Below are 23,722 nucleotides of genomic sequence, written 5' to 3'. Positions count from 1 at the left end.
CATACAGGTCTTCTTCTGTACCTACCTACCCACCATGTACTTTTAATAGAGTATATGAATGTAATGTATTAAATACCTATCTATATAACGTAAATCAAGTCTATGTAATTTTAATTTCATCTCATCTAATCCAAACCGCTCGCTCTCTAACTCTAAGAAATATCATCGCATCGCATCGCATCGCATCTTCAATAATACACACATATACATATACATATGAATACGAAAATTAAGTATAATCATGGGTATCCATCGCTATCCCTTGCCCCCATTTTCCCCAAAACGCCAAGTTTGAATAATGTGTGATGTGTAATGCGTATCCGATTCCTATCCTGAGGCCGTGGTGCTTTCGTGTTCGTTTGTGTGCGTAGGGAGGTAGATAGATAGGGAAGCGGTAGATAGGGAGTGTTTTTCATCCATACATCCGCTTCTTCTTTACTCCTACTTGATCGGATTACAACCAGTAACCAAACCGCACATCTATCGTATACTCGTGCTGCGTATCCTACCTATATCGACACGTCTTTACACTGGTATTGTCTACCTTTTTGCGTGTGCATTTCTTTCATCCGTCTCGCATGCTCAGCTCAAGCCTTCCCCTCAAACCTCTGCATTTCCACATCCGCAATCTGCAGCTCCCCGACCTTTGCAAATTTTCCCCTCCTCCCCCCTCGCGTCTCCGTGACCCAGACTCGCAAACTAACCGCGCCCTTCACCACCGCGAAAATCAGACAGATGCCCACCGCAATGCCAAATACGTACGCGGCCACCATGCCATGCTGCGCAACTTTCGGGTTTAAGAACGAATACACGTATTGATGTTTCGTGGCCACGGTTACATAGGCCAGACCCAGATAACAAGCGAGGATGACGATGAGCCAGAGGAGGTGCATCCACGGCGGAGATGCGGTGCGCGGGATGCAGATTTCGAAGAGGGCGAAGAGGGAGTTGAGGCCGTGTTCGGAGATGTTGGACCAGGCATCGAAGGCGGTGGGGAACCAGCCGACGGGGACCGAGACCCGGAAGATGACGCCCCAGAAGACGATGGTGACGAGGATGGGGTAGCAGATGATGGTGCTGTAGTAGAGGGAGTGCAGGGCTTGGAGAGGGCGTGGAAAGCGCGCGAGGAGCGGGATGCCGCTGCGCGCGTAGGTGAAGGTGTGTAGGGCTGCGAAGAAGAAGTAGAAGGATATGCCCCAGTAGCAGAGAACTGTGGGATGGTTAGTATGGAGGGGTTTCTGGATGAAGGAGGGGAATACGTACTGGTGAAATAAGAGAAGCTAAATCGGGCGGTTGCGCCTCCGTTGGGTAATCGAGCTATTTCCCAAAAGATGGCGAAGAAAAGGACGAAAAATGCATAGAGGGACTAGATTGGAGGAATCAGTTATTGTAATTTTTATGTATACTTTATTTTAGTTTACTATATCCCCCTCTCTCCCTCTATATTTTCGGAATAAGTAACTTACAATTGAAGCTCTAACAGCAAAAAGCGCCCATGGAGATAACAACCACGAAGTAACAAACCGATGGCTCGGGTCCCAGACCCCGTCACCAAATTTGAATACTTGAAGTTTGTTGGTCGTCATGATGACTGATTGGTGTATGGATGAATATTCGTAAATAACGAGATGACAGGGAATGATTCGGTTGGAAGTAAATACGACTATCAGCTCAGCTCAGCACAGTCTCGATACGATAGACCACAGAATTCCGCTCGTGCAATATCGCAACAAATGTATGTATAACGAATAATGCAAAACAATCTTCCCGTTCTCAATTGATCAATTCGTTCGATCTCCCACAACCCTCTTGTCGGTATGAAAGAAAAACTCGAAAAAATCCGTGTCCTCTTCTCAATTCAAAAAAAGTAAAATCGATCGTCGAGACAAAATATTCGCGAAATATGGTGATGAATTTTGTTTCGGAAACCCCTGCAGTATAGGTACAGATTGATAAAATTCGGGGTTGTAGCGCCCACTTTCGATCCCTGTATCTGTGACAAGATAGGTATTCAATGCCGATGATAGTGGAGATGTGCCGGTGGATTTAAGATTGGGGTGAAAATGCTTTTGAATGTGAACTAATGTGAACTAATGTGAAGGTACCAGGTACAGAGTATGTATTAGAGAAAATATCGACGTAAAAGATTGGAAATTTGTTGGTTGGAATTGTTAAATTTGTGAATATCTTTCTGGTGGTTGATGTAATGAAATAGAAATGAGATAGAAAAGGTTTTCTGTACGTGGGTTTAAAAGTTGTGACTATATTAGATTTGCTGGACTAAAACTACTAGTATCTTGGGTTAATAAGAAAGCATAATTCGGTTATGTGCACTCAAGTGTGTAACCTTAGGTCCCCCATACCACCTGTCTTGGTGCCCGCAATTTTGATATCTAGACCTGTGCTTTCTGTTTTACAGCTGTAGGATGAGATGGCATCAGTTCCAAGTACTCACAAGTAGATGAGTTGTGTGATTTGATATCGTTTCGTGTTGAATGGATATTCGGTCTTTTTTCCAACTATCGAGTGAAGATTTACCAATAGTTTGAATTATTGGGGATAATTCGAGGATTTTACCTCTCTTCCGACATTCTTCCTTAGTTGAACCATTGAACGAGCATGGCCCTAAGAAATACTGAGAAAAGAAAAACTAAAATCCCACTTACCGAAGGTCTGGAATGCAAAATTTGACATACTAGACCGTCAGGCTAAACATCATCAATAATGTAGTTTGATATTTCGAAGTCCAGATTGCATGGCTTTCAACTACCGTAATGAAGGAGTAATTTTGTTAAATCTTATCCCGCCCTGTCATCAAGAGAGCGCATTCCTCTCCGCAGTAAAAGATTCCTGTGGGGATGTGGCTTTATATCTTTCGCACTGGCTAGGATGAAGGCAAATGTCCCGAGATGAATATGATAAGTCGAGGAAGGTCGACTTCAACGAATGTATGTGGGGGAAATGATGCTTCGCGACGGTTCAAGAGATCTCGAAGACATCGACCCACTAGCATGCCATGAAGAGCTTGTGAAAGAATTCCACAATTTTCATCTCTTCAAATTGCGCCAATAGCTCATGCAAGTATTGAGCTTGAATTGTGGGATTTTGGAGCTACAACGACCTTAAGTATCCCACGCCGTGGACTCTCGTATCTTAATAGGGTGATGAGGCTCCTGATATCCATATCATTCTGCTTCTATTAGACTTGTTCCGTATAAGAAGTTATGGATATTGGCAAAGTGGTATCCCATCGGCCTCCAAATGCGAGACATGGTCAATATTTGGCCCGTGATTCCTATGACTGACTGCCCTTCAAATCTGGCTCTCGCCAACCCAAGCCCAATATCTTCGGAGAATAAATGTTTATATGTCTTGTTTCTGCTGCGCAATATTGAAGGTTCAATCCGTTGCCGAGATGAAAGCAAGTACATAGATCTTTCAATATCCGAAATTTAATTGAACGTTAATATCGACCGATAGATGATATTCGGAGAATTTGGAATGAGTACTAATCAACCGTGTCAGTAATTGAAGACGAATAAGGGGCAGATTACTGTTAACTTTTAATATCATCTCCGAAAGGCGATAATAATATGGTCTTGCTGACTAGCTATGATCTTAAATTTCTAAAGTCTTAATGAGCATATCCACGATATTACTTTTGAAGGTCTTTGTGAGATTAGCCGTATGGAGGATTTAATGAAACTTGCTGTGCCTCGTGCAAGCAACTCTGGTTTTTCTCCGGTTCAAGACAGGCAGATTCGAGAACGAATATTCTGAAAACGAATTGGATCTTGAGATACGACCTTCCTTTTCATCCTCTTCCGACTCGTGCTTTGTGTCCAGGTTTTTGACGATTAGACACTCGGTAAAGGTTGGAAATCCTCAAAAGGGACATGCCAGTGATGTTATAGATAGGAAATCCACATGGGTCTTCATCCGAATCGAGTAACCTATCAAGGATGCAGTCCGGGGGATCATCCAAATTGGGATGTCTGTGAATGGTCTGTGTGTGCATGAATTTTCGATTTGGTGGAGACTTGAAGATATCAGTCACAAAAGCTTACGGTAGAGTAGGATTCAGCGCCTCCTATTTCTTGTCATACATACCTCGGCAAGTGATGGATGGTCGTGGTAAAGATGTCATAGATAAATGAGGTTTTCATGAGTGGATGAACCTCGAAATTTTCCATGAATAATGGAGATCTGAGAGTACGTACGCCATAACACTCTGAGGGAAGAACGATGTACTCCGTATCCTTGTCTCCGTCCCCTCTCCGCGATTTTTAATGATCTACGTACAAGTGCAATATCGAGTCGCGAATTTTGTACGCACCTAGGTCGTAAGTGCTAGACTCCGTGAATAACAAGGAAAGAGTAAGAGAGAAACGATGTGGCATGTGGCTTACCCGTGAGCGTTTGTCTCTCCCAAAGAAAGCAACTTCTCCTCATCTCATCCAATAGATCCTCTGTCAATGCTGAATTGAGCACATTAACCGATCAGCTTCTCCACCCAAAAAATAAGCCGGAATCTCTTGAGAAGGCGCCATGCAGATTTCGCGTGGGTGGGCATTGGACAATTCAATGCAATGCAGAGCAGAGTGGGAGACAAGACAAGATAGATGGGGCGATGGGCGATGGGCGATGGGCGATGGGCGATGGGCGATGAACCTAAGCCAAAACTTTAATTTCATTTCCATCTTCTCCTTTGGTCTATATATGTGTCGATGCGTCGATGAGCACGCAGACCCGATCAATTCTACATACAGTATAGAATAGATCGGCTACGTCGTAAATAAATTGTCAAGCTCATGGATTGATCAATTGAAATTTCTGATCTAGAATGTAGATAGTATAGATGATTTGTATAAATGAATAGACCTAGGTATGGTGTGTGCGAAGTAGATAACATGGCTCGGATGGGTCGACGCATTTGTACATTGTAGTACTGTATCCAAGGGAAGAAGAGACTGGAGCCATTTGCCAAGTCGTTTACCCAGGGGAACCGTTGAAACTGATGGCAAATGATTTTCTCACTATGTCGTATACGTCGATAAGAAAATCATTTTATTGAATTTTACATTATTGCTTCCCCCCATCAAGCAATTCAATCATTCGAGAATCCCGCATTCAAACGGTTTATGTACCTGGCCAACCCAAAGATCGACATCATGGTTTGATCCATTGGAAAAGAATAGAAGACGGAAAATAGGAAATAGGAAATAGAAAGTAGAAAGCAGAAAATAGAAAATGGGAAATAAAGAAGAAAAAAAAATGGTAAAAGCAGAGCTAATCGTCATGAACTTGGTAATAAAAATACAATATCTAGATTCTTTCTCTCTTCCTCTCCCTCTGCCTCTCCCTCTCCCTCTCCCTCTCCCCTTCCTTCTCTCTCCCCTCCAAGATCTGCTTCTTGTCACTGTATACGGAGCATTATCACATAGTAAAGAGAGCTTCATCCTGCACAAATCACAATCAATTCATTCAAGCTTTCCTTTTTCTCACAAGCTTCTTTACTTTTTTCAATCTATCCATATCCACCCTGTCATCACCATCACCCGCCTCTCTTATCCCACCTTGTGAAAAGAGATAATATATACGCAGTACCGGTCCCAGGACGACAAATATAACAACGCCCACCGCACACCATTTACCATCTCATCCATCCATCCATCCATCCATCCATCCACCAATCCTCAAATTTTACATTCCTTGCTCTCGTCCCCTCTACCCTATTCCGAATTACATTGTATATTTTGTTTTAATTCGCGACATCAAGACTTGAAACGAAAAACCTCCGCAATCAAAGGCAATCTCATCCCGCGCATGCTCCTCTTGACTTAAAATAAATAGTGAAAGGATGAACCCAAATTCGAACTAAAGTCTTCTTCGCTTCCCTCAAAAGCCTTGTGCGATTATTCTCGATAGCCTTTCCGTTTCCCACCCGTTTCTCGACGCTACTGCAACAAGTAGACAGTGGACTCTGACACAGACACCTCCTCGGTGGACTAAGGGACCATTTGTAGGGGGGAGGGTAGACTAGATCACGACTGATTTGGATTGTTCACAATTAAGGAAAGCTACCTTTTCTCTATCTTCCTTGTCTTGGACATACCGGAAACTTCTGATCGTTCGTATAATTCGGATTGTGGACTTCTAGAAGCGCTGTTGTACACCATCAGTGGTGCGCACTGCATCAAAAGTATATTACCTCATCTGCAATACCGTGGATACCAAGAATCCGGTCAATATTCACATGCAGCTAAGAGGCGCTCGCTACGTTCAAGCAATCCATGTAGGACTATCAATTCTTGCATAAGTCTTCAAGTAGGCAGGCTGCGGCAATTATGGCATTTTACGACTCTTCTTCTGATCAAGAAGTCGGTTTTCCGATAATTCTCGAACCTGATGATGATTCACTTTTCGAAATGCGATTAGACGATACGAGGTTAGATAACGATACAATGAAAGAAGTGCATCATGTCAAAGCAGTCAAAAAGGTCAATGAAGTTGCAAAAAGTGCCATGGTGCCAAAACATCCAATAAGTTCCATGCAGGGTGCTTTTGCAGAGTCGATGCAAGAGGCTAGCGACACAGCTCGAACAGCACCCAAAATCGGCGACGCAGCGACCCGACGAAAGATCTTAATTGAACAAGATGTTTCCGAAGATACACATCCTTTGCGATGGCAGAGGCAACCAGGTCAAAAATATCATGAATTGTGGAAATTAATGGCACAGATATCCTTTGGGATTTATCTACTCCTCAATGGAATCGCCCGAGATGAAGAACAGGTCATGTCAATATTACAGGGACATGTGAATGAGGTAGACGGGTTCTTAGAGATGACGCTCGAGGATTTCGATCTGGCACAAAGTGACATTGAGGAGAGATTAAAGCATTTGAAACTTCCATTACAAAATCTCGCCATTTTCGATTCTATGTTGGAAGATCGAGCTTTTAGGTCACAAATCGTCAGTGGCAACGAACGTATCGAGCACGTTATTGCACGTACCGCAGCAGCGATGAAGGACACTATTCTTGATGCGCAACAAGGAATGGATGCTTGTAGGGAATTCACAATGTACCTGGCAGGGCAGAAAGATAATCGGTCATGGCGAAAACAACGGCCCAACATGGAGAGAGTCTTTGATGCAATGTGTGGAAATGTAGAAGGTTGGCATAAGGCTTATGTCTCGTTACAAACCAAAGGTAATCATCTGGGGGTTTCTCTCAGCCAATTGGGAAGTATTGTGGCAGAAATGGATCGCAGAGCTGGCAGGATAAGTCGGGAGTCAAGAGTAAGCTCGCTGGGTCAATTGTGTCATTCTTGGTTAACGATGAATAGTTCAGTAATTCTTCTCCTATACAAGCACCAGCTGCTCCAGTATCTCGCAATCTTCGAGCTTCCATGATAAAAGAGCTCCCCAGCGATCCGAACCCTACAGCTCCATCAATGTCAGCTATATTACCAGCAATTGCCTTGGTACAAGACCGAGAACAGACCCCAGAGCCAGAGTCGGAGCCAGAGTCGGAACCAGAACCAGAGCCCGAATCTGAGAGTGAAGGAGAACCTGAACCTGAACCTAAACCCGAACTACTATATACTCTCAAACCTATCACATATTCACCTCTACTTCTTCCAACAACGTACTCTCCAATTCTTGCTCCAACAACTTACTCCCCAATACCTTCTGCAACGACACCAATCGTTACTACGACCACACCAGTCCTTCCCGCCACCACTTATTCCCCGATGCTCCCCCCAACAACTTATTCTCCGATGCTCCCCCCGACAACTTATTCCCCATTACTTTTGCCGACCACCTATTCTCCGAATCCATCACCAAAACCTTCGCCGAAGCCCTCACCAAAGCCTTCAATCAACACTTCGCCCAAAGCCTCATTAAAGTCCTCGCCCAAGTCCTCGCCCAAAGTTTCTCCGGAAATTTCTCCAAGAAAAGAGGTTCAGAAGGAATTTGTCCTCCAATCCGCCCCGGAAGGCAAGAGAAAACCATCTCTTCGAAAGCGCTTTTCTTTCAAGAACAAGGAAACCGAGACCGAAACTGATACCCTAAAACCCCCTCCAAAATTACTCTCCGCCCCACGAATTACTTCAGTTGCGGAATCAGTAGTAGATCCGTATCTGTATTTGAAGCCCAATACAGTGGTTCGTCCTCGTGAACGATCCGAACAGCGTCGCATTGAGCCTTTGGATTTATCAGCTGATAGAGAGGAGCGCCAAAGAGAAAAGCAAATTAGAGAGGAGCGTAGCCGAGAACGTATCAGGGAAGAGCGTCGTAGAGAAGAACGTAGAGAGGAACGTAGCAGGGAATCGAACAGAGAGGAGCGAAGAAATAGAGATGAGAAGAGCAGAGATCGTGAAAATAAAATTCGCAAACGAGAGGAGCGTAAAGGATCAGGACCGTTAAGTATTCCCAGACACCCTGAACTAGCGAAGGATACACCCCCATCTCGTGGAGTCGATTCGGCATACTGTTCCGAATCGGACCCTCCAATTGCGATTCGTTCGATACAAGAACACCTCCCATCACCAGCATTTCAATCTCCTTCTTCGGCAATCTCAGCACCAGTTTTGATGAGTCGCGAACGTGATATCCCGCCACCCATTTTAACAAGAGATTTCATCCCATCCCCTCACTCCGAAAAACAATTCTTTCGTCCCGTCAACGCATCTCCACATTCACCATTGCAAAGACCATGGACTGCAGCCCCGATGCATCACCATGAGCGCGTACCAAGTGGTTTATCGAGATCAATGGCACCGAGTCGTATGGGAATGAGTGTGATGAGCGATATGACGACGGTCACAATGGAAGATGGAAAGAAAGTTAAAAAGAAGAGAAGTGCATTTGGATGGCTGAAGAAAGCATTCAGTCTAAGCGAAGAAGAGAGAGCAGAATATGAAGAAAGGAAAAGGAGGCAAGAACCTGATCCTTATTATGAACAGAGACCCCCAAGGCAATTTTTAGATGGTAAAAGGTTACCGCAACCTCAAGGGATTAGATAGAGAGGGCTTGATGAGCATAGCGAGCGTGCATTTTTCCTTTGTTTTCTGTGCAATGATACCCATTCTGCATATGTAGTTTTTTTCTTTTCTGTTGCTGGAATTTCTAATGGTCCATCGCATTTCGAGATGAGATAGGAGCGAGAATATAGGTGATATTTTATCACATGGAGTTAGTATAGCGATGGTGTTTTGGTTTGGGAGCATACTGAGCTTCTATATAGCTGTTGAATTGGTAGGAAGGGAGGAGGTATATCGATTGATTAATCGATTGGGTGGGTGGGTTGATGAGTTATTAAAAAAACTCCCGGGCTTGCACGGGAACTGGGAAGGGAGAGAGATGAGATGAGATAGTATTTGCAGAAAAGATAGCAGACGCCTCGAAATTGTGAGATCGAGAGTATTAATGATATGATTGATATATATACTGATTCTGTCTAATGTGATGTGGTGTGTTGTGTGAGAGGATTTAATATGACTTGGTGCGATCCGATTGTGCCTTATTTCTTACAAATACCTAGGCATGAGATATATAGGTATGAATACCTATCTTGATACAAGTAGATAGATCCTATGCACTTTGAGAAAACACTGTATGGTATAATGGTACTGTATCGCATCGTATCGTATTGTATCGTATTCTATAAGTTTCTTTTTTCTTTTTTTTTTCTTTCTTTTTTTCAATTTAGATCTATATTTATTAATTAATTAATGTAATTTCACATCTCGCTTCTGGATTATTATATTAAGTATGGGTTGTTTTGCGTTCGTATTCTTTTATTTGATTATATTGTATGTGTTGTGTGTATGTGTAGGTAGGTAGGTATGTTTCTTGAGAGTATGTGTTATAGATCGTTTTTTGGGGAGGGGGGAAGCGGGGACAGTTTTGTGATTTCATGTTAAGTGATAAGTAGGAAGGTATCTGGATGGTGATTAGAAGAAAAGGTAAGGTTTGTGAGGTGGGTGTGGATGTGAATTTGAAGGACAGTTGAGATGGGAGGGGATCTGAAGCGGGGTGGCGAGAAGGGGGGGTGTGTATATTATGAGATGAGGGGAAAGGGAGTGGTTGGTAGTAGATAGAGATGGATGGGTTTGGGAGGAACGGGGATGGTGGAGATGATGGGGATGATGGTGTGATTTTGTGCTTTGTGATGAGGTTGGCGAGTTGTTGCTGTTATTTGTAAATTTTGTTGTCGAAGGAGTATCGTCGTCAATCACTGATGGATACAATCAATCGGGGTTACAAAAAAATAAAAAATAAAAAAATGAATAATCTGAGCTCTGGGAGTATCTGGGTTGAAAAACTGGATTTTGTGGTTTGTGATTTGTGATGGGATGGGATGACATCTCCTTGATAGATTAATAAGATGTATGTCAACTTAGTTTGATTTCTGAAGAGAGGTGTGTCTTTTGTCTTTTATGTTGAAGAGTTGGGTCTGAAGTGGGACTCTGTGACTCTATGAGAGCTATTTCGGCTATTTTGGTGGATATCGTATCAGGAGGAGATATCTAATTTTAGAGAGGATTGCGGGGTAGGAAGAGAGTCGTTGAGTTAGTGGTGTATAGGTATATAAGGGATTTCTGTGGTAGACTTGTTTATGCAGGGAACTGGCTCAGCGCTTCAATGAAACACAGGATTGTGAGTTGAAGACGGAGCTGAATAATGGAGGTTTGCATGTAGGGAATGGTGGTGAGATAGGATGAGATGAGATAAAAGGACTGGCGACTATTTCTTGGGCATTGATGATGGAGTGAGTTGCGGATAGCGAAAGTTCCAAAGCGTTGTGTCGTTTTCACAAATTTCACAAATTTCAAAGATTTATAGTATCGATATCAGATTTCGAAGAAAATGGAGATACTCGACGAGAATGGAGGTTTATAAAACTTGATACTATGAAAAGACATGATAGGACCCGAAAATAACACCCTATAGCTGATTCCTTTGGGAATGACTTGTGGCTGTTACGGAAAGAATCAGCTATGCATGGCTGGAGTTGTGGTTTTATAGATTTTACAAGACGTTTATTAGGCGTGCGAGTTTTCTAAACTGAGAGGTGAACAAGTGGGCTCCCGGTTCATGGTTCACTTCAAACGCCATTTCATGGAATGACCAAGTGAGGATCTTTGCCGAGAATAGATTTGTATATTTATGGGGGGAAATACTCTGGAATCGATGGATCTGCGAGTAGGGAGAGAGATCTGCTGGGATTGAATGGGAGTGCGAAGCTTGAGGTGATTTTGGGATTTGTATACTAAACCTGGGAGCCGAATTGTTAAAGAATCAAGAAATACAGGGCGGTTCGGAGGTAAGACTATTTGACTGGGTAGCTAGCTTAACGTACTATTCTCCCTTGAGTAAGAAAATTGATCTGCTCATGTGCAAAGGACAAGAGAATTTAGAGCAGGTTGTTATTATCGAAGTGATCAGATGAGGAGTAGGATTTGTTGTCACCCTTCGACATGTAGTGACCTTCCAAATTTTCATAATGGATAATCAGTTCTCTGGAAATACCGGAACCATGAGCGTTATCATTTTACCAATCTCTAACGGTATAACCTGCTTTCTTGCATTGAGCCCTTTGAAGTGCTGGTATTGCACTTTGCGTTTCTCATATATGAGTATACTAGATTCCTCGACGTGTTGATTAGCAGTGCAAACTCAAAAACTTCCCGATCTCTTGATCATTCACTAACTCGCATCTTTGTCGCATGTTTATGACATATTCAAGTCGCATCGTCGCTCGCTGGAATACTCCAATTTAAATCATGAGGTTATATCTTCCCAGAAAAGACCATAGAATGATAGCGACCAAGAATTTCGATATGGAGATTGAGTTCGTGTTTTATGTGACTTTTCCTGTGTTTTGACGTTTCTGGCCGTTATCTGGCCATCTTCAACACATGGCACCCATCGGTCATTGTCTCGAAGATGAGGTGAGAACTAAAGTTGGAAGTCCGCGTGATTGACAATGCCAATCATACCTACTTGGACGTGCTCTTAGCGACAGCAAAACTCAAAATGATCAGGCAACAATCATCTTGAACCCCTGGTGATCACTTTTCCAGGTATTGGCCAGAATGAGGCTACAAAATGCCATTTTCCGTGTTAGTATCTAGATTTGTCGAGACACCTATCTCAGAAATGACTACGGTGAACTTCATGCTTTGTTTTTCAAGTCCATAAATTTGGTTGACGCAAATACACAGAATATCTCTTCCTTTTTAAGGAAGGCTAGAGAGAAAGTTGCTGAAAACATCTGCGGGGAAATTTCATATTTTGATTCTATGAGGAAAGAGCAGCTTCAAGCTAGAGCTAGGGTACCACTATTGATGTATATTGAATGGCATCTTGTTCAATTATATTGCTTTCGTTTGAAGGGTTGCACGTGTATTCTGGTGGTCATGTGCTCCAGAAGATGATTTGTGCTTATATAGACCCGCAAAATAGGAGAATGTATGGTATAATCCGGTCTAAGCCAGAGCCAGGTTGCAATAGGAGAATGAGAACATGCAAATCTGGCAGTTCCATCACCAGGAAAGGATTCACGCGTTTCTTTGTCTCAAAACCGTATCTACCTAGATCTTTCCCATCTTTTAGTGTTATCGAAACTATTGGGCTTGACCATGTGTGAATTTTTAGCAAGGTCAGAATTGACAAAAATATGAATCGCTAACAAGACTTGGATGCCCATTCATGAGCTTATGAATCGAAATAGCAGTGAACATGCATTATTGTTGTTGTGGCACTAAAAGCTACAGTAGATCCCTTGAAACGAAGGGTTAAAATGAATTAGGCCAAAGGAAGGGGATATGATGATCATTTCAGTCATTTCAGTCATTTGATTACCTGATTTTCTTTTGCATTTAAAAAGGAAGAACGATTTGGAGGATATGTAAGTCATGCAAGTTTAAAATCAGCAGCATTGAACCAGCTCAAGGGGACTCACAAAGTCTGCTGAGAAAGACAGCCGCATCTCCTTACCTTCTGTTGCTAACTAAATAGATCAAAAACTAAATGAGAAATTGGAGCTGAAGGATGCGAAGCTTTACCACTCCCACAACGGTGGAACCAACGCAACAACTATAGATATTGAATCTTTACACCACATACAAACGGTGATTCCAGGCTTTCAGGATTAGACAAAGCTATTCGTAATGATCCCACGTTGATCCTCAAATCTTTCACCACTTGGTGTTGGCTATTTCAAGTATGTACGAGGAGCTGAGAAATGGGAAATGCTTTTAGATCCCAATATCATCATATTTTTCCCGTTATTTTTCCCGTTAGGTCTTTAATCATTATATCCAAACTCATGACTAATGAAATACCGTAGATGTGCAGACAATCAGATCCATGATTAAAAACTTAAACATCGTTAGCTGGACTGATAAACATCGTCTTATTTGACATCCAGTTAACAAATTCTTCGAGATGGAAAACTGCCCTGGTATTTAAGGTCATGTGATGCAACGTTGAGCCACAATGTGGCTGGACGTTAGACTGATATCAGCCACATGGATTAGTTAGAAGCTTGGAAGCCAGCAAACATCAACTGGATGGTCTGCTTCCAAATACGATAATCTGCATCCATCCTGCACAATTTTGCTACCATAAGGAAAGATAGGTGGAATCAGCACAATCTATATCTACGAAAGTAAAAGAAAAACATGCGAGTCATGACCCCGAGATACAAAGTCCGGTAATGACAATAACGATCAAGGCTTTCAATAGTTTCGGGTTTCCAACGCTCAGATCAATCGTCAATATATTGACTGACATTGACCGAAGAATACTTGCAAGTGGAGCCGATATGGAGCCGATAAAGTAAAGATTCCACTGATACAATCATAGACTGCATCTGGACTTTGCGGAATGTCTTCCGTCTCGGCGCTGGTGGTGGGCTTCTCTCTTGTGGTTGGAGTTTAGACACTCATGGCTCAAAGAACGTGACGGCATAAGCATCCGACCTATGAATTTCAGCCCTTCTCTGCACCTCCTTTTTGTGCTTCATTGACGATAACCTAGATCCCATTTGAAAGGTGCAAGTCCTTCAAGCCTCTCTCCTTGTTCGATAACGCACAGCAGGAGGATATAATTTGTACTGGGAACAATAGTGGATAAAGAATTTTCCGATTATCCGTAGCCTTGTACACTCAATCTTATCAATTGGACAGTACCTGGCAGAAGTTAATTTTATATACCGAGGACTCCATACGCATTTCGGCTTCTTATCCATCAGATCCTGTTGAAAGTTCAGATGGAATATTGGAAACACGCTTCTAATAGTATTGGGGCCTCATCACATTATTCGCGTTTGGTCAACGAATTAAAAAAAATGGTTTACCACCCCCAATACTGACATTATTGATCCATCAAATCCTCACGAGAGCAAATTCCTTTTTCTTCTTTCCCTTTAATTTCCAAGATAGGCCCGAATCATGTGAAAAACTGGGCTAGATGTTAAATTTGGTTAGAACATCATGAAGAGAGTCCACAGCCACTGTGCATGAATTCGATGATGAAAGGTGTGGCTTGGTTGGTCTTGGTTGCTTGAATTGCTTTATTGCTGTGTTCTTGATTTTTTTCCGATTTTTTCTTTCTTGAAACCATCACATATATCAGGCTTTTGAGTGCAGGAGCTTTATCCCAGCATGATTTTGCCGTTTCTAGAACATACTCGGATGAACGTTTAAACTATAGGCCAGAAATGGGAATCCGAGTGGATCAATATCCCCCAGAACTCCCTGAACCGGCAAGATCCTGAAACGTCAAAATAGGCGAAAGAAAGCTTTTGAAACGTGCGAACAGGGGCTTTCCATAGCGAATTGTCTAGATGACGACTATCCAATTTACCAGTTTCCCCCTCAATATGAATTCATCTAATGATAGCCTCATGGCGTACCTTCCCCTCTATTGATCGATCCACTTTTGAATGAAGTAGATACATGATATAAAACGAAACAAATGAGAGAGAAGGGATTAGGAACCTCAGTCAAGCATATACCAAACTTTACCGGGACAGTGGACACAGTCGAGGCTCAAATAGATGAATTCGACGATTGAAGCTTTTGAACCATTGACAGTGGATTAACGACAATGGATTCAACAAGGATAGGAGTATTTCGAACTTTTGAAAGTACAAAAAGGTTTGCATCTGCGCAAAATTTGACTTTTCTCTCTGTATCGCAAGAATTGTTTCTTTCTTCTCTTCCGTTCCTTCTCTCATTCCTTCCTTTGTGTTGTTGCCTTGACGGTATACATTCTTTTTCAATTCATTCTTTTCTTAAACTCTCATTGACAGGTTTGGTGACCATTTCCGAAATCAACAAATTCATATTCACATTCATTCAAATTAAACAATCGCAAGGAGCATATCTCGAGATTTCAAAATGCGTACTTCTTTACTCACTCTTGGCTTTGCCGCCAGAGCTCTTGCTCAAACAGCTGTCTCTTATGTGGATGCCAACACTGGGATCACATTCGAGGGTGCAACAGACACCACAGGATTCCGATTCGGTATGGTCATGGAGGCCAATGCCACATCTGACTTCATCGGACAAATCGTAAGAATCTGTTCATTACATGATGACTGTATAGTATGCTAACATTGATTAGGTCATACCAAGTACAGCTGGCTCAGGATATGGAGGTGTCTCATTAACTGGTACCATGGTTGGCAGTATGTTGATTGTAGCTTGGCCCAGTGGAACTGATGTCATTGCATCGTTGCGTGAGACCAGTGGATACACTTCCCCAGGTGCCTACGCAAATGCCACGGCACAATTGTTGCCAATTGCAAATGGTACCTTTGTCAACTCAACCCACATGTCATATACTTTCCTTTGCCAAGCTTGTATTGGAAACACTTATACTTTGGTGGCTGGTGCTACTTAGGTTGTTGTTGGATGGGCTTATGGTAACGGCACAGTCACAAATGCTGCATCTGCTACCGATGCGACTTTCAGTTATCACGGTACTGGATATGGTGATTTCGGCATTCAAACTGCCAGTGCTGCAAACGATAACTACGCCACATGGGCTGCTATGGCCAGCGCTGCCGCTACCACCGCTAGCAACACAACCGCATCTACCACCACTACCACTTGCTCAAACACTACCGTATCAACTTCTAACTCAACCTACGATTACATCATCGCAGGTGCAGGTCCAGCTGGTATCATCGTTGCAGAGCGTCTTGCCGAGAGTGGTGCATCTGTCTTGATGTTGGAAAGGGGAAACGTTTCCACTTATGCTACTGGTGGTAGATCCACTGTTTCATGGAACGACACCGTCACCCAATATGATGTTCCTTCCATGGCATACTATCTCACATCCGCTTCTGTCTCCGACGAATACTGTACAGACACTGCTTCAATGGCTGGATGTATTCTCGGAGGTGGTACTATGGTCAATGCCTTGATGTTCGTCCGTCCCCAAGAAGCTGATTTCGATGACAAATGGCCAACTGGATGGAAATGGACCGATGTCAGTGCATCCGCCGACAGACTCTATGAGCGTAACCCCGGTACTACCAACCCTACCTCAAACTCGCAAAGATATGATCAAAGCGTATGGAACGTTCTCTCTTCATTCTTGGGCAACCTTGGTTGGTCCGAAGTCGATGCTATCGAATCACCAAACTCGAAGACTCTAGCTTACTCTCATCCACCATGGGATATCCAAGATGGTCTTCGTGCTGGTCCAGTCAAGTCTTACTACCCTCTCGCTACTGCCATGAACAACTTCAAAGCCCAATTCAATACTAAGGTCGTAAGAGGTATCCGAAGCATCACCAACAGTACCACATTCTCTGGTGTTGAAGTTGAAAACTCCAGCACTGGTGTTCGTCAAATCATCAACCTCAATGCAGGTGGTAAACTTATTCTCGCTGCTGGAGCCATGTCTACTCCTCGTATCTTGATTAACAGTGGAATTGGTCCAGCGGATCAAATCACCACTGTGAAGAACGGAAGCAGCTGTGTTACTCTCCCAGCTGAATCTGACTGGATTAACCTTCCAGTCGGAAAGAACCTCAAGGACCACCCAATCTTCACCCTCACTTTCAACGTTACCGGTGCCATGGCTAGCAACTCCACCTCGTTGGCTTCAACTGATTTCACCTCCCCAAGTACTGCCAACATCGATCTCTTCGCCCAGCAAACTGGACCACTTGTTCAATCTGGTCAAAGATTGAATTTCTGGACTTCCCTTAACACCACCAGCGGAACCAAATACTTCCAAGGAACCTGTAACTCTCCCGCTAGTGGCCAAATCCGCATCAAGCTCTACCTTACCCACGGTTTGACATCCACTGGTGTTCTCGGTATTACCAGTTCTGGTGCCACCGAATTCACTACTAACCCATGGATGAACACCGCAGACGATCAATCTGCCATGGAAACTATTATCGACTACTTCCTCAATGCCGCCAAGAACAGCACCATGCTTACTGCATCTGATAGCACCATTACTGGTGCTTCTCTGGTCTCTGCTGGTACCTACGTTACCGGTGATCATTTCACTGGTACTGCTATTATGGGCGAGACCAACGATGGAACTTCAGTTGTCGATACCAACGCCCAAGTCTGGGGAACCGATAATTTGTTCGTCGTGGATGCATCTATGCACCCTGATATGCCAACTGGTAACACTCAAGCTATCATCATGGTTGCTGCTGAGCAAGCCGCTCAGAAGATCTTGACATTGGCTGGAAAGACTATCTCCTCTACAGCCTCCACCACCACTTCATCTTCAGCTTCTTCGGGAAGCAGCGGTGCTTCAGCTCCAGCAGTTTCAAGCGCTGCTGCATCTGCATCAGCTGTTTCGGGAGCTACTACATCTGCTTCCTCAGCAGCTTCTAGCGCTTCTTCTGGTGATGATGATGATGATACCTGCCCATTCGGCTATGAGCTTGACGGATAGAGTATTGTAAGAATTTTAGCGTTCTGATTGAAAGAATAGAGGAGGAAGGAGGAGAAACTATTTCTTTGTATATATATCCACATAGTTCTTGATAGCGTTATTGCAATTCATGTATAAATTTTACATTCTATATGTTCACCCATCCATACCTGCTTGAAAACACCTTAAAAGATTTACACGTTTTAGTTTTTTTTACTAAAGTTAGTGAACAAGTTTTCCTGATCCGATTCAAACTCTTGATTTGCTATTAGCGTTCGTACCATAGACGAAAATAAGATTCGAACTATATAATTGCTTTATAACTTCTCAAACTCTGCCGTTCCTTCATAAGGCTGAAGATAATTGTCTTCTAACCATCCGTGTTCACCCTCCACAACTCCAAAGTTAAACGCAACGCGACTCTTACTACTATGGTTCGCCTCGCTCTTATGCATCAAATTACCATGCATCAATATCAAAGTCCCTGCTTTCACCTCCAATTTCTTATATTCAAACTCCCCCTTCTCATTCCTCTTTGGCAGAGTCGAATCATCCACCCCCTCAATCTCTGCATAAACCGGCTTCTCCAAATCAACAAACTCTGGTTGTCCATTTGCATTAGTCCTGCAACGTCTCGTGATTGGCTGTACGCGATGACTCCCCGGCGCAACCGCCAAACATCCATTCTCCATCGAGCAATCTTCAAGCGCATACCAGAAAGTCGTGCAACTCGATGGATTCGTGAATCCCGAACAGCCATCTTGGTGAGGAACCACGCGCGCGCCGACCTCCGCAGCCTTCACGATGATCAAACTTTGGTAGATGCGTGGGTCTTTGTAGCCGAGGGATCTAGCGAGTGTAGAATGGAAGGGACTAATGATGTATTTTCGGAATGGAGGCATGACGCGGTGGACGCCGCAACCGATGCGTTGGATGCGCTTTAGGGGTTCGACGTCGGGGTTGAAGCCATCTTGACGGAGGATTTGACGTTAGTATTATGTGGCGATGACTAGGGTATGTGTAACTCACGTTCACTTAATGTGGCGAGTGCTCGACCCACAGGACTCACATAAGACTTCTGTCCTGGGAGATAGGTATGTTTTTGTACTCTCTCGCCACCACCGGCAAGTACTTGTGCCGCTTCATGTACAGTTTTAAGCAAGTTATCTTTTTGGCTATCCGATAGTGTATCTGGGATAACAAGATATCCATTTTCTCTCCAAAACTGTAGCTGCTCGTCGCTCAAATTACCATCTTTGGCCTCGTTGAGAGCCACTTGGGGCTTGGATTGCAAATTGGCAGCGGCGACTTGCGCCCTGTCAAGTTTTTCATTTGCAAAACTCCCTTTGGTACCATTCGGAGCGATGGCTACTGGAATTGAACGGCCTTGAAGTATTGCGAGTATCTGTGCTTTTTGAGCTTGAGAATTCACCTTTAGCATGACGGGGATGCTATTGGCCTCGTCGTTTCCAGGCGAGTGTAACTCTAGCAGTTGAGTCTTCATTTCCAAAACATCGGGGATAGCTTCGGTAATAGTATCTTTAGAGGGGTGCAGCTCTAATAACTGGGTTTTCATCTCCATAACATCCGAGACAGCTTTGGTGATAGTATCACTGGGATCCAAGGTATCCGCAATCGGTTGCTTCATAGCTGCTTCCACAGCTTTATTGCCATTGTTCTGGTTCTGGTTTGCAAGTAGCATCGTTAAAAGCAGAGGACCATCACCCTCGCTGATGAGTTGGTCAGAATCGTTCGCACTGCTGTCTTTAGGAGCGTCCAACTCTAGAGTGAATTGTCTAGAATCCAAAGAATCGGCAATTGGGGTTCCATTGTTTTGAGTGTTAGGATTGGGCGCGTTGTTGTTGTTTTGATTCCCAAGCATCAATGCGAATATGAGTGGACCGTCTTCACCACTGTCTTCAACGGTTACATCGTTAGCATCTGCATTGGTACCCACAGGAGTTTGTAGCTCAAGAGTAACACATCTAGGATCCAAAGTATCGGAAAATGCGTTGGTTTCTTTCATATTGGGAATCTGGTTTGGGTTGTTGTTATTGTTTTGATTGTTTAACAACAGTGCGAAAAGAAGTGGTCCATCTTCACCACCAATTTCGACGGAAACATCATTGGTATCTGCATTGGTACCCACAGGAGTCTTCAACTCAAGAGTAACACACCTAGGATCTAAAGTATCGGAAATGGCGCTTTTTGCTTGCGCATTAGGATCCCGGTTTGGTGCGCTGTTGTTGTTGTTGTGATTGTTTAACGTCAGTGCGAAAAGAAGTGGTCCATCCTCGCCGGCGATAGAGGATGGGTCGTTATCGATTGCTTTTTCGACGCCATTTACAGTGGAGCTCAACTCCAGAGCATAGTAGTTGGGATTTAAGGTATCAGAAACAGCATTCTCTGAAGCTGGTTGAGCCGCGGCCCATTCATTAGCATCGTTGTTTCCCATCAGCAATGCTAGGAGGAGTGGTCCGTCGACGCGTTCTCCATAGGTGAATGGTTGACTCGTGTCAATCGCTTCCTTCTCATTGCTTCGAGTGGTGGACTCATCGATAGGAAAGTTCTCTTCCGGACTCGCCATGATTGTTAGATGGGGTGTAAAGAGAATCGAAATGAATATGTTTCTATTTCAGTCGGTTTCTTACTTGTCGAAAGAGGTGAGCTTACATATTGTGTTTCAGCCCCTCCTTCTTTTATTTGCCCCGCAGTAGCAGTATCGAACATCGCAAGGGTAATAAAATTCAACCCCACTCCAACCATGCAGTTCACTCAGCCTCCTCTGGAGACTGTACCGAATGAAGAAGGTGATGCAGACCGAGATAAGCATGGATCTTGGAGCAACACGCCTGGCAAGCCGATCGGATGAGTCGCCTAACAGCCGTCGTCCAGTGCCCAATTATCATCACATATCAGATATTATCATTGCACATAAAAATTGCCTTAACCCCACTAAGGCTGTTGTTCAGCTGGATTATCAATCACAAGGATCAAGCGGAGTAGTAATGTATTTGGAAAATCGTGCATCTGATTTGTGTTATCAACTACCCTTGGCTGTGCTCGCCTAATCGCCATCGTCAACTTTGCAATCAACTGTGACCAGAATGAACGAAAAATTGAAGGAAACAAGAAAAGCGGGGTATAAAGGTGGGATACGGATGAAAAGCCTCATTTCCGAAAGATACTCAATGTGTAGGGGCAGAGGTGGGATGATCATGGAATCAACACCCCTCTTTCGCAATCAGCAATGGAGTCAGCCCCAGGAACTCAGCATTAATACCCCTTCTTCGCAAATCTCAATTGATAACAACCAAGGTGAAAAATTGTGAGCCCATCCATCTTGAATCTACCTTTAAATCGGTTCAGCCATTTTCGTACATTTTACTCTTTTTCTCACTCCTTCGGTAACAGATTCAAAACTTCTTGAACGCTCTCGCGATAGTGACTCTCAACTCGAACGAATTCTAAAATGCCCCCTCATAACAAAAAACCCCTTCATGTACAGCACAAGAAGCATGGCGACCATGACCATATCATGAAACGCATGGATGCATACATCAAAGCATACAAGAAAGGAGACACCGAAGCCATCATGAAATACTACCATCCGACCAACTTTGTCTACTCAGATTTCAGTATGTTCTCTCAAGCCCTAACTCTCGAATCTCACTAAAGATACTTCTCCCCTTAGGTACACCCAACAAACAACTCATGGGTCTTTCGGAAGTCGAGTCGTACTATTCCAAAACCTTTTCCGACTTCCACGACCTCACAATAACCACTGCCTCGGTACATGGACACAAAGATTTCACAGCCTGGGAGTGGGAAATCACATGCAGACCAGCGCTATGCCCAGAGACAGGCGAGCGACTACCGAAAGAAAAGACAGAGTTGAAAAAATTGGTAGGTTGTACGTTGATGTGGTGGGAAGATGATTTGATTATTAGAAATCATGACTATGTGCAGTTGAAGGACATTTAGGCGGAGATTGATAAAGGGGCAGACTGAGGTGTCCGTGAAGACGAATTGGTATGCGCGTAGCGGCAAATATCATGTATGTAGTTAAGTTTTGTATTCAGTGTTTGATGCGGTCGCCATGGAGAAATGCCGGATGCGGAAATGATGTTACATTTGAATTGGCTTTGTGAAATTTAAGGGTACTCGGATGTACACGCGAGCGGTTGTTGTGATTTTATGCAAATGAACATATTAAGGTTAAATAATGGAATATCTGACCAACAATTGTTCCACGAAAACTGTTTGAACTGACTACCTGACTATCCTACAAACCCCCTTTGCCGCGTTCTACGGTTCATAGAATCGTTACCCAAACCATTAGAGGAATGTGAGTATATTAGAATACTCGGGATTATATTCAAATTTTCGATAAGCATATTTATCAAACACATACCGCATTTGTGTGCGATATTCTTGAAGAATTGTAGGCTTGAAGAATAGCAAGTATGGAAAATCTTTGAAAAGGCATCAAGGTTACTAATGCTATCCCTTTTGACAATGACTTGAAGGATCGACGGACCTGCAGAGAAACTTTTCCGGAAACATGTTCCCCTTGGAATCATATTATACACTCAAAGTGGTTCTGAATTGCCATCGTAAATCAACGTAAACCATTGCCCTCGCCGCGTATCAATACGATACTTCTCTGCTCATCTCAAATCCAATTCCCGTCATGAATTTCATTTCTTCGATTCTCCATTGTAAGGTCTTGTTTTTCTCTAAGCATCCAACTCTTAACCTTTAGCCTCTCATCGAAGCATTCCAAAAAATGTCAAAAGTGCCGCGTTCTTCCCAGCAACCACAAAACAAAGCAGCTAGCTCATTCTCATAACACTCTTTCATTTGCCAAACAAACAGTATTCTCTCCCCCATCTCTCTCTCTATCTCCGTCCTTCATAAACCTCTCACAACTCATATGCCAAACCAACGACGCCGTAAGAAAAACCAAATCAACACTCAACCCAACATTACAAACCATAAACGCCTCGCCCAACCCCCTTTTCCATCACCGCAGCAATCTCAACCACCAGAACAATCACCATATATCCCGTGAGCAGTCATCTACGAAACGGCGACATGCGCCAATATATCGCACTTTGACAAACAAGTTGGTCCCGCTATCGTCGCTCGCATACTCGCATTAGCCCCGCTGAACAATAATCCAACGGCGAGTATCTTGCTACATATTGCACATATCTTCGAATAAGAAAATCTCGCGACGAATCTAACTTGAAAAACAATCTTTTGGTTTACTAACACTAACTACATCGATACTAGATTGCTTCTCATCCAAATACTTTGACTCGGTACTATTGCTTGCAGATTCGGCTAAAGAAATGTAAATTCTAGATTGATCCATATTCAATTCTTTAAAGACTACTCAGGGGAAGTAGTGTTCTATATATTCTCGGGAAGTATGAACGCCATGTTGTGTGTTTGTAGAATTCTATGTGAAATTTCCAAGTAAGTTTAGTTGGCATACACATTTGTCCCTCCAAAGACTTTATCAAGCGAGGTTATATCCTATTATCCAATCAAATCACCGGATATCATCGGATATTACTAGGTATCACTAGATACCCAGGTGAATATCGTAGATCACCAAAGTCATACGTAGTAGGACGAAATCACTGAGCTTTTCAGCTCCAGCTCACATTCCGCCATCTCGAGCCACTCTCCTTTCTCTGCCACCTCTTTGAGTATGTGAACATGTAATTACCATTCATCACTAGACAATGCTATACAATGAAACTTCAAGCATTCACCTTTCC

At 43.3% G+C, this 23,722-nt stretch overlaps 6 protein-coding genes across 6 annotated transcripts; 4 read left to right on the top strand and 2 right to left on the bottom strand.

Moving 5' to 3' along the window:
• Nucleotides 1-587: 587 nt before the first annotated feature.
• EAE97_005813 (uncharacterized protein) lies at nucleotides 588-1,586 on the bottom strand (the record flags this gene model as incomplete). Its single annotated transcript, XM_038876326.1, has 3 exons — nucleotides 588-1,210; nucleotides 1,264-1,366; nucleotides 1,467-1,586. 3 exons carry the CDS (start codon nucleotides 1,584-1,586, stop codon nucleotides 588-590), a joined length of 846 nt encoding a protein of 281 aa, XP_038732802.1.
• A 2,805-nt stretch (nucleotides 1,587-4,391) lies between these two features.
• EAE97_005812 (uncharacterized protein) lies at nucleotides 4,392-4,669 on the top strand (the record flags this gene model as incomplete). Its single annotated transcript, XM_038876325.1, has 2 exons — nucleotides 4,392-4,411; nucleotides 4,465-4,669. The coding sequence occupies 2 exons, from the start codon at nucleotides 4,392-4,394 to the stop codon at nucleotides 4,667-4,669; spliced, it is 225 nt and encodes a 74-aa protein (XP_038732801.1).
• A 990-nt stretch (nucleotides 4,670-5,659) lies between these two features.
• EAE97_005811 (uncharacterized protein) lies at nucleotides 5,660-9,447 on the top strand. The gene is made up of 2 exons (XM_038876324.1): nucleotides 5,660-7,301; nucleotides 7,349-9,447. Exons 1-2 carry the CDS (start codon nucleotides 6,348-6,350, stop codon nucleotides 9,029-9,031), a joined length of 2,637 nt encoding a protein of 878 aa, XP_038732800.1. The 5' UTR covers nucleotides 5,660-6,347; the 3' UTR covers nucleotides 9,032-9,447.
• A 5,863-nt stretch (nucleotides 9,448-15,310) lies between these two features.
• On the top strand, nucleotides 15,311-17,951 carry EAE97_005810 (uncharacterized protein; the record flags this gene model as incomplete). Its single annotated transcript, XM_038876323.1, is given in 3 exon segments — nucleotides 15,311-15,592; nucleotides 15,645-15,905; nucleotides 15,924-17,951. 3 exon segments carry the CDS (start codon nucleotides 15,419-15,421, stop codon nucleotides 17,949-17,951), a joined length of 2,463 nt encoding a protein of 820 aa, XP_038732799.1. The 5' UTR covers nucleotides 15,311-15,418.
• Nucleotides 17,952-18,094: 143 nt separating this feature from the next.
• Nucleotides 18,095-20,581, bottom strand: EAE97_005809 (uncharacterized protein). The gene is made up of 2 exons (XM_038876322.1): nucleotides 18,960-20,581; nucleotides 18,095-18,900 (listed from the first exon to the last, which is right to left on the bottom strand). Exons 1-2 carry the CDS (start codon nucleotides 20,515-20,517, stop codon nucleotides 18,248-18,250), a joined length of 2,211 nt encoding a protein of 736 aa, XP_038732798.1. The 5' UTR covers nucleotides 20,518-20,581; the 3' UTR covers nucleotides 18,095-18,247.
• Nucleotides 20,582-21,014: 433 nt separating this feature from the next.
• On the top strand, nucleotides 21,015-22,193 carry EAE97_005808 (uncharacterized protein). The gene is made up of 3 exons (XM_038876321.1): nucleotides 21,015-21,258; nucleotides 21,345-21,568; nucleotides 21,625-22,193. Exons 2-3 carry the CDS (start codon nucleotides 21,403-21,405, stop codon nucleotides 21,912-21,914), a joined length of 456 nt encoding a protein of 151 aa, XP_038732797.1. The 5' UTR covers nucleotides 21,015-21,258; nucleotides 21,345-21,402; the 3' UTR covers nucleotides 21,915-22,193.
• Nucleotides 22,194-23,722: the final 1,529 nt, after the last annotated feature.

Source organism: Botrytis byssoidea (assembly GCF_014898295.1).
Source record: "Botrytis byssoidea strain MUCL 94 chromosome Unknown BBYS_010, whole genome shotgun sequence".
In the NCBI taxonomy this organism is placed as follows: domain Eukaryota; kingdom Fungi; phylum Ascomycota; class Leotiomycetes; order Helotiales; family Sclerotiniaceae; genus Botrytis; species Botrytis byssoidea.
The sequence above is the reverse complement of the archived record's forward strand: the minus strand, read 5'-3'. Positions and strand labels throughout refer to the sequence as shown.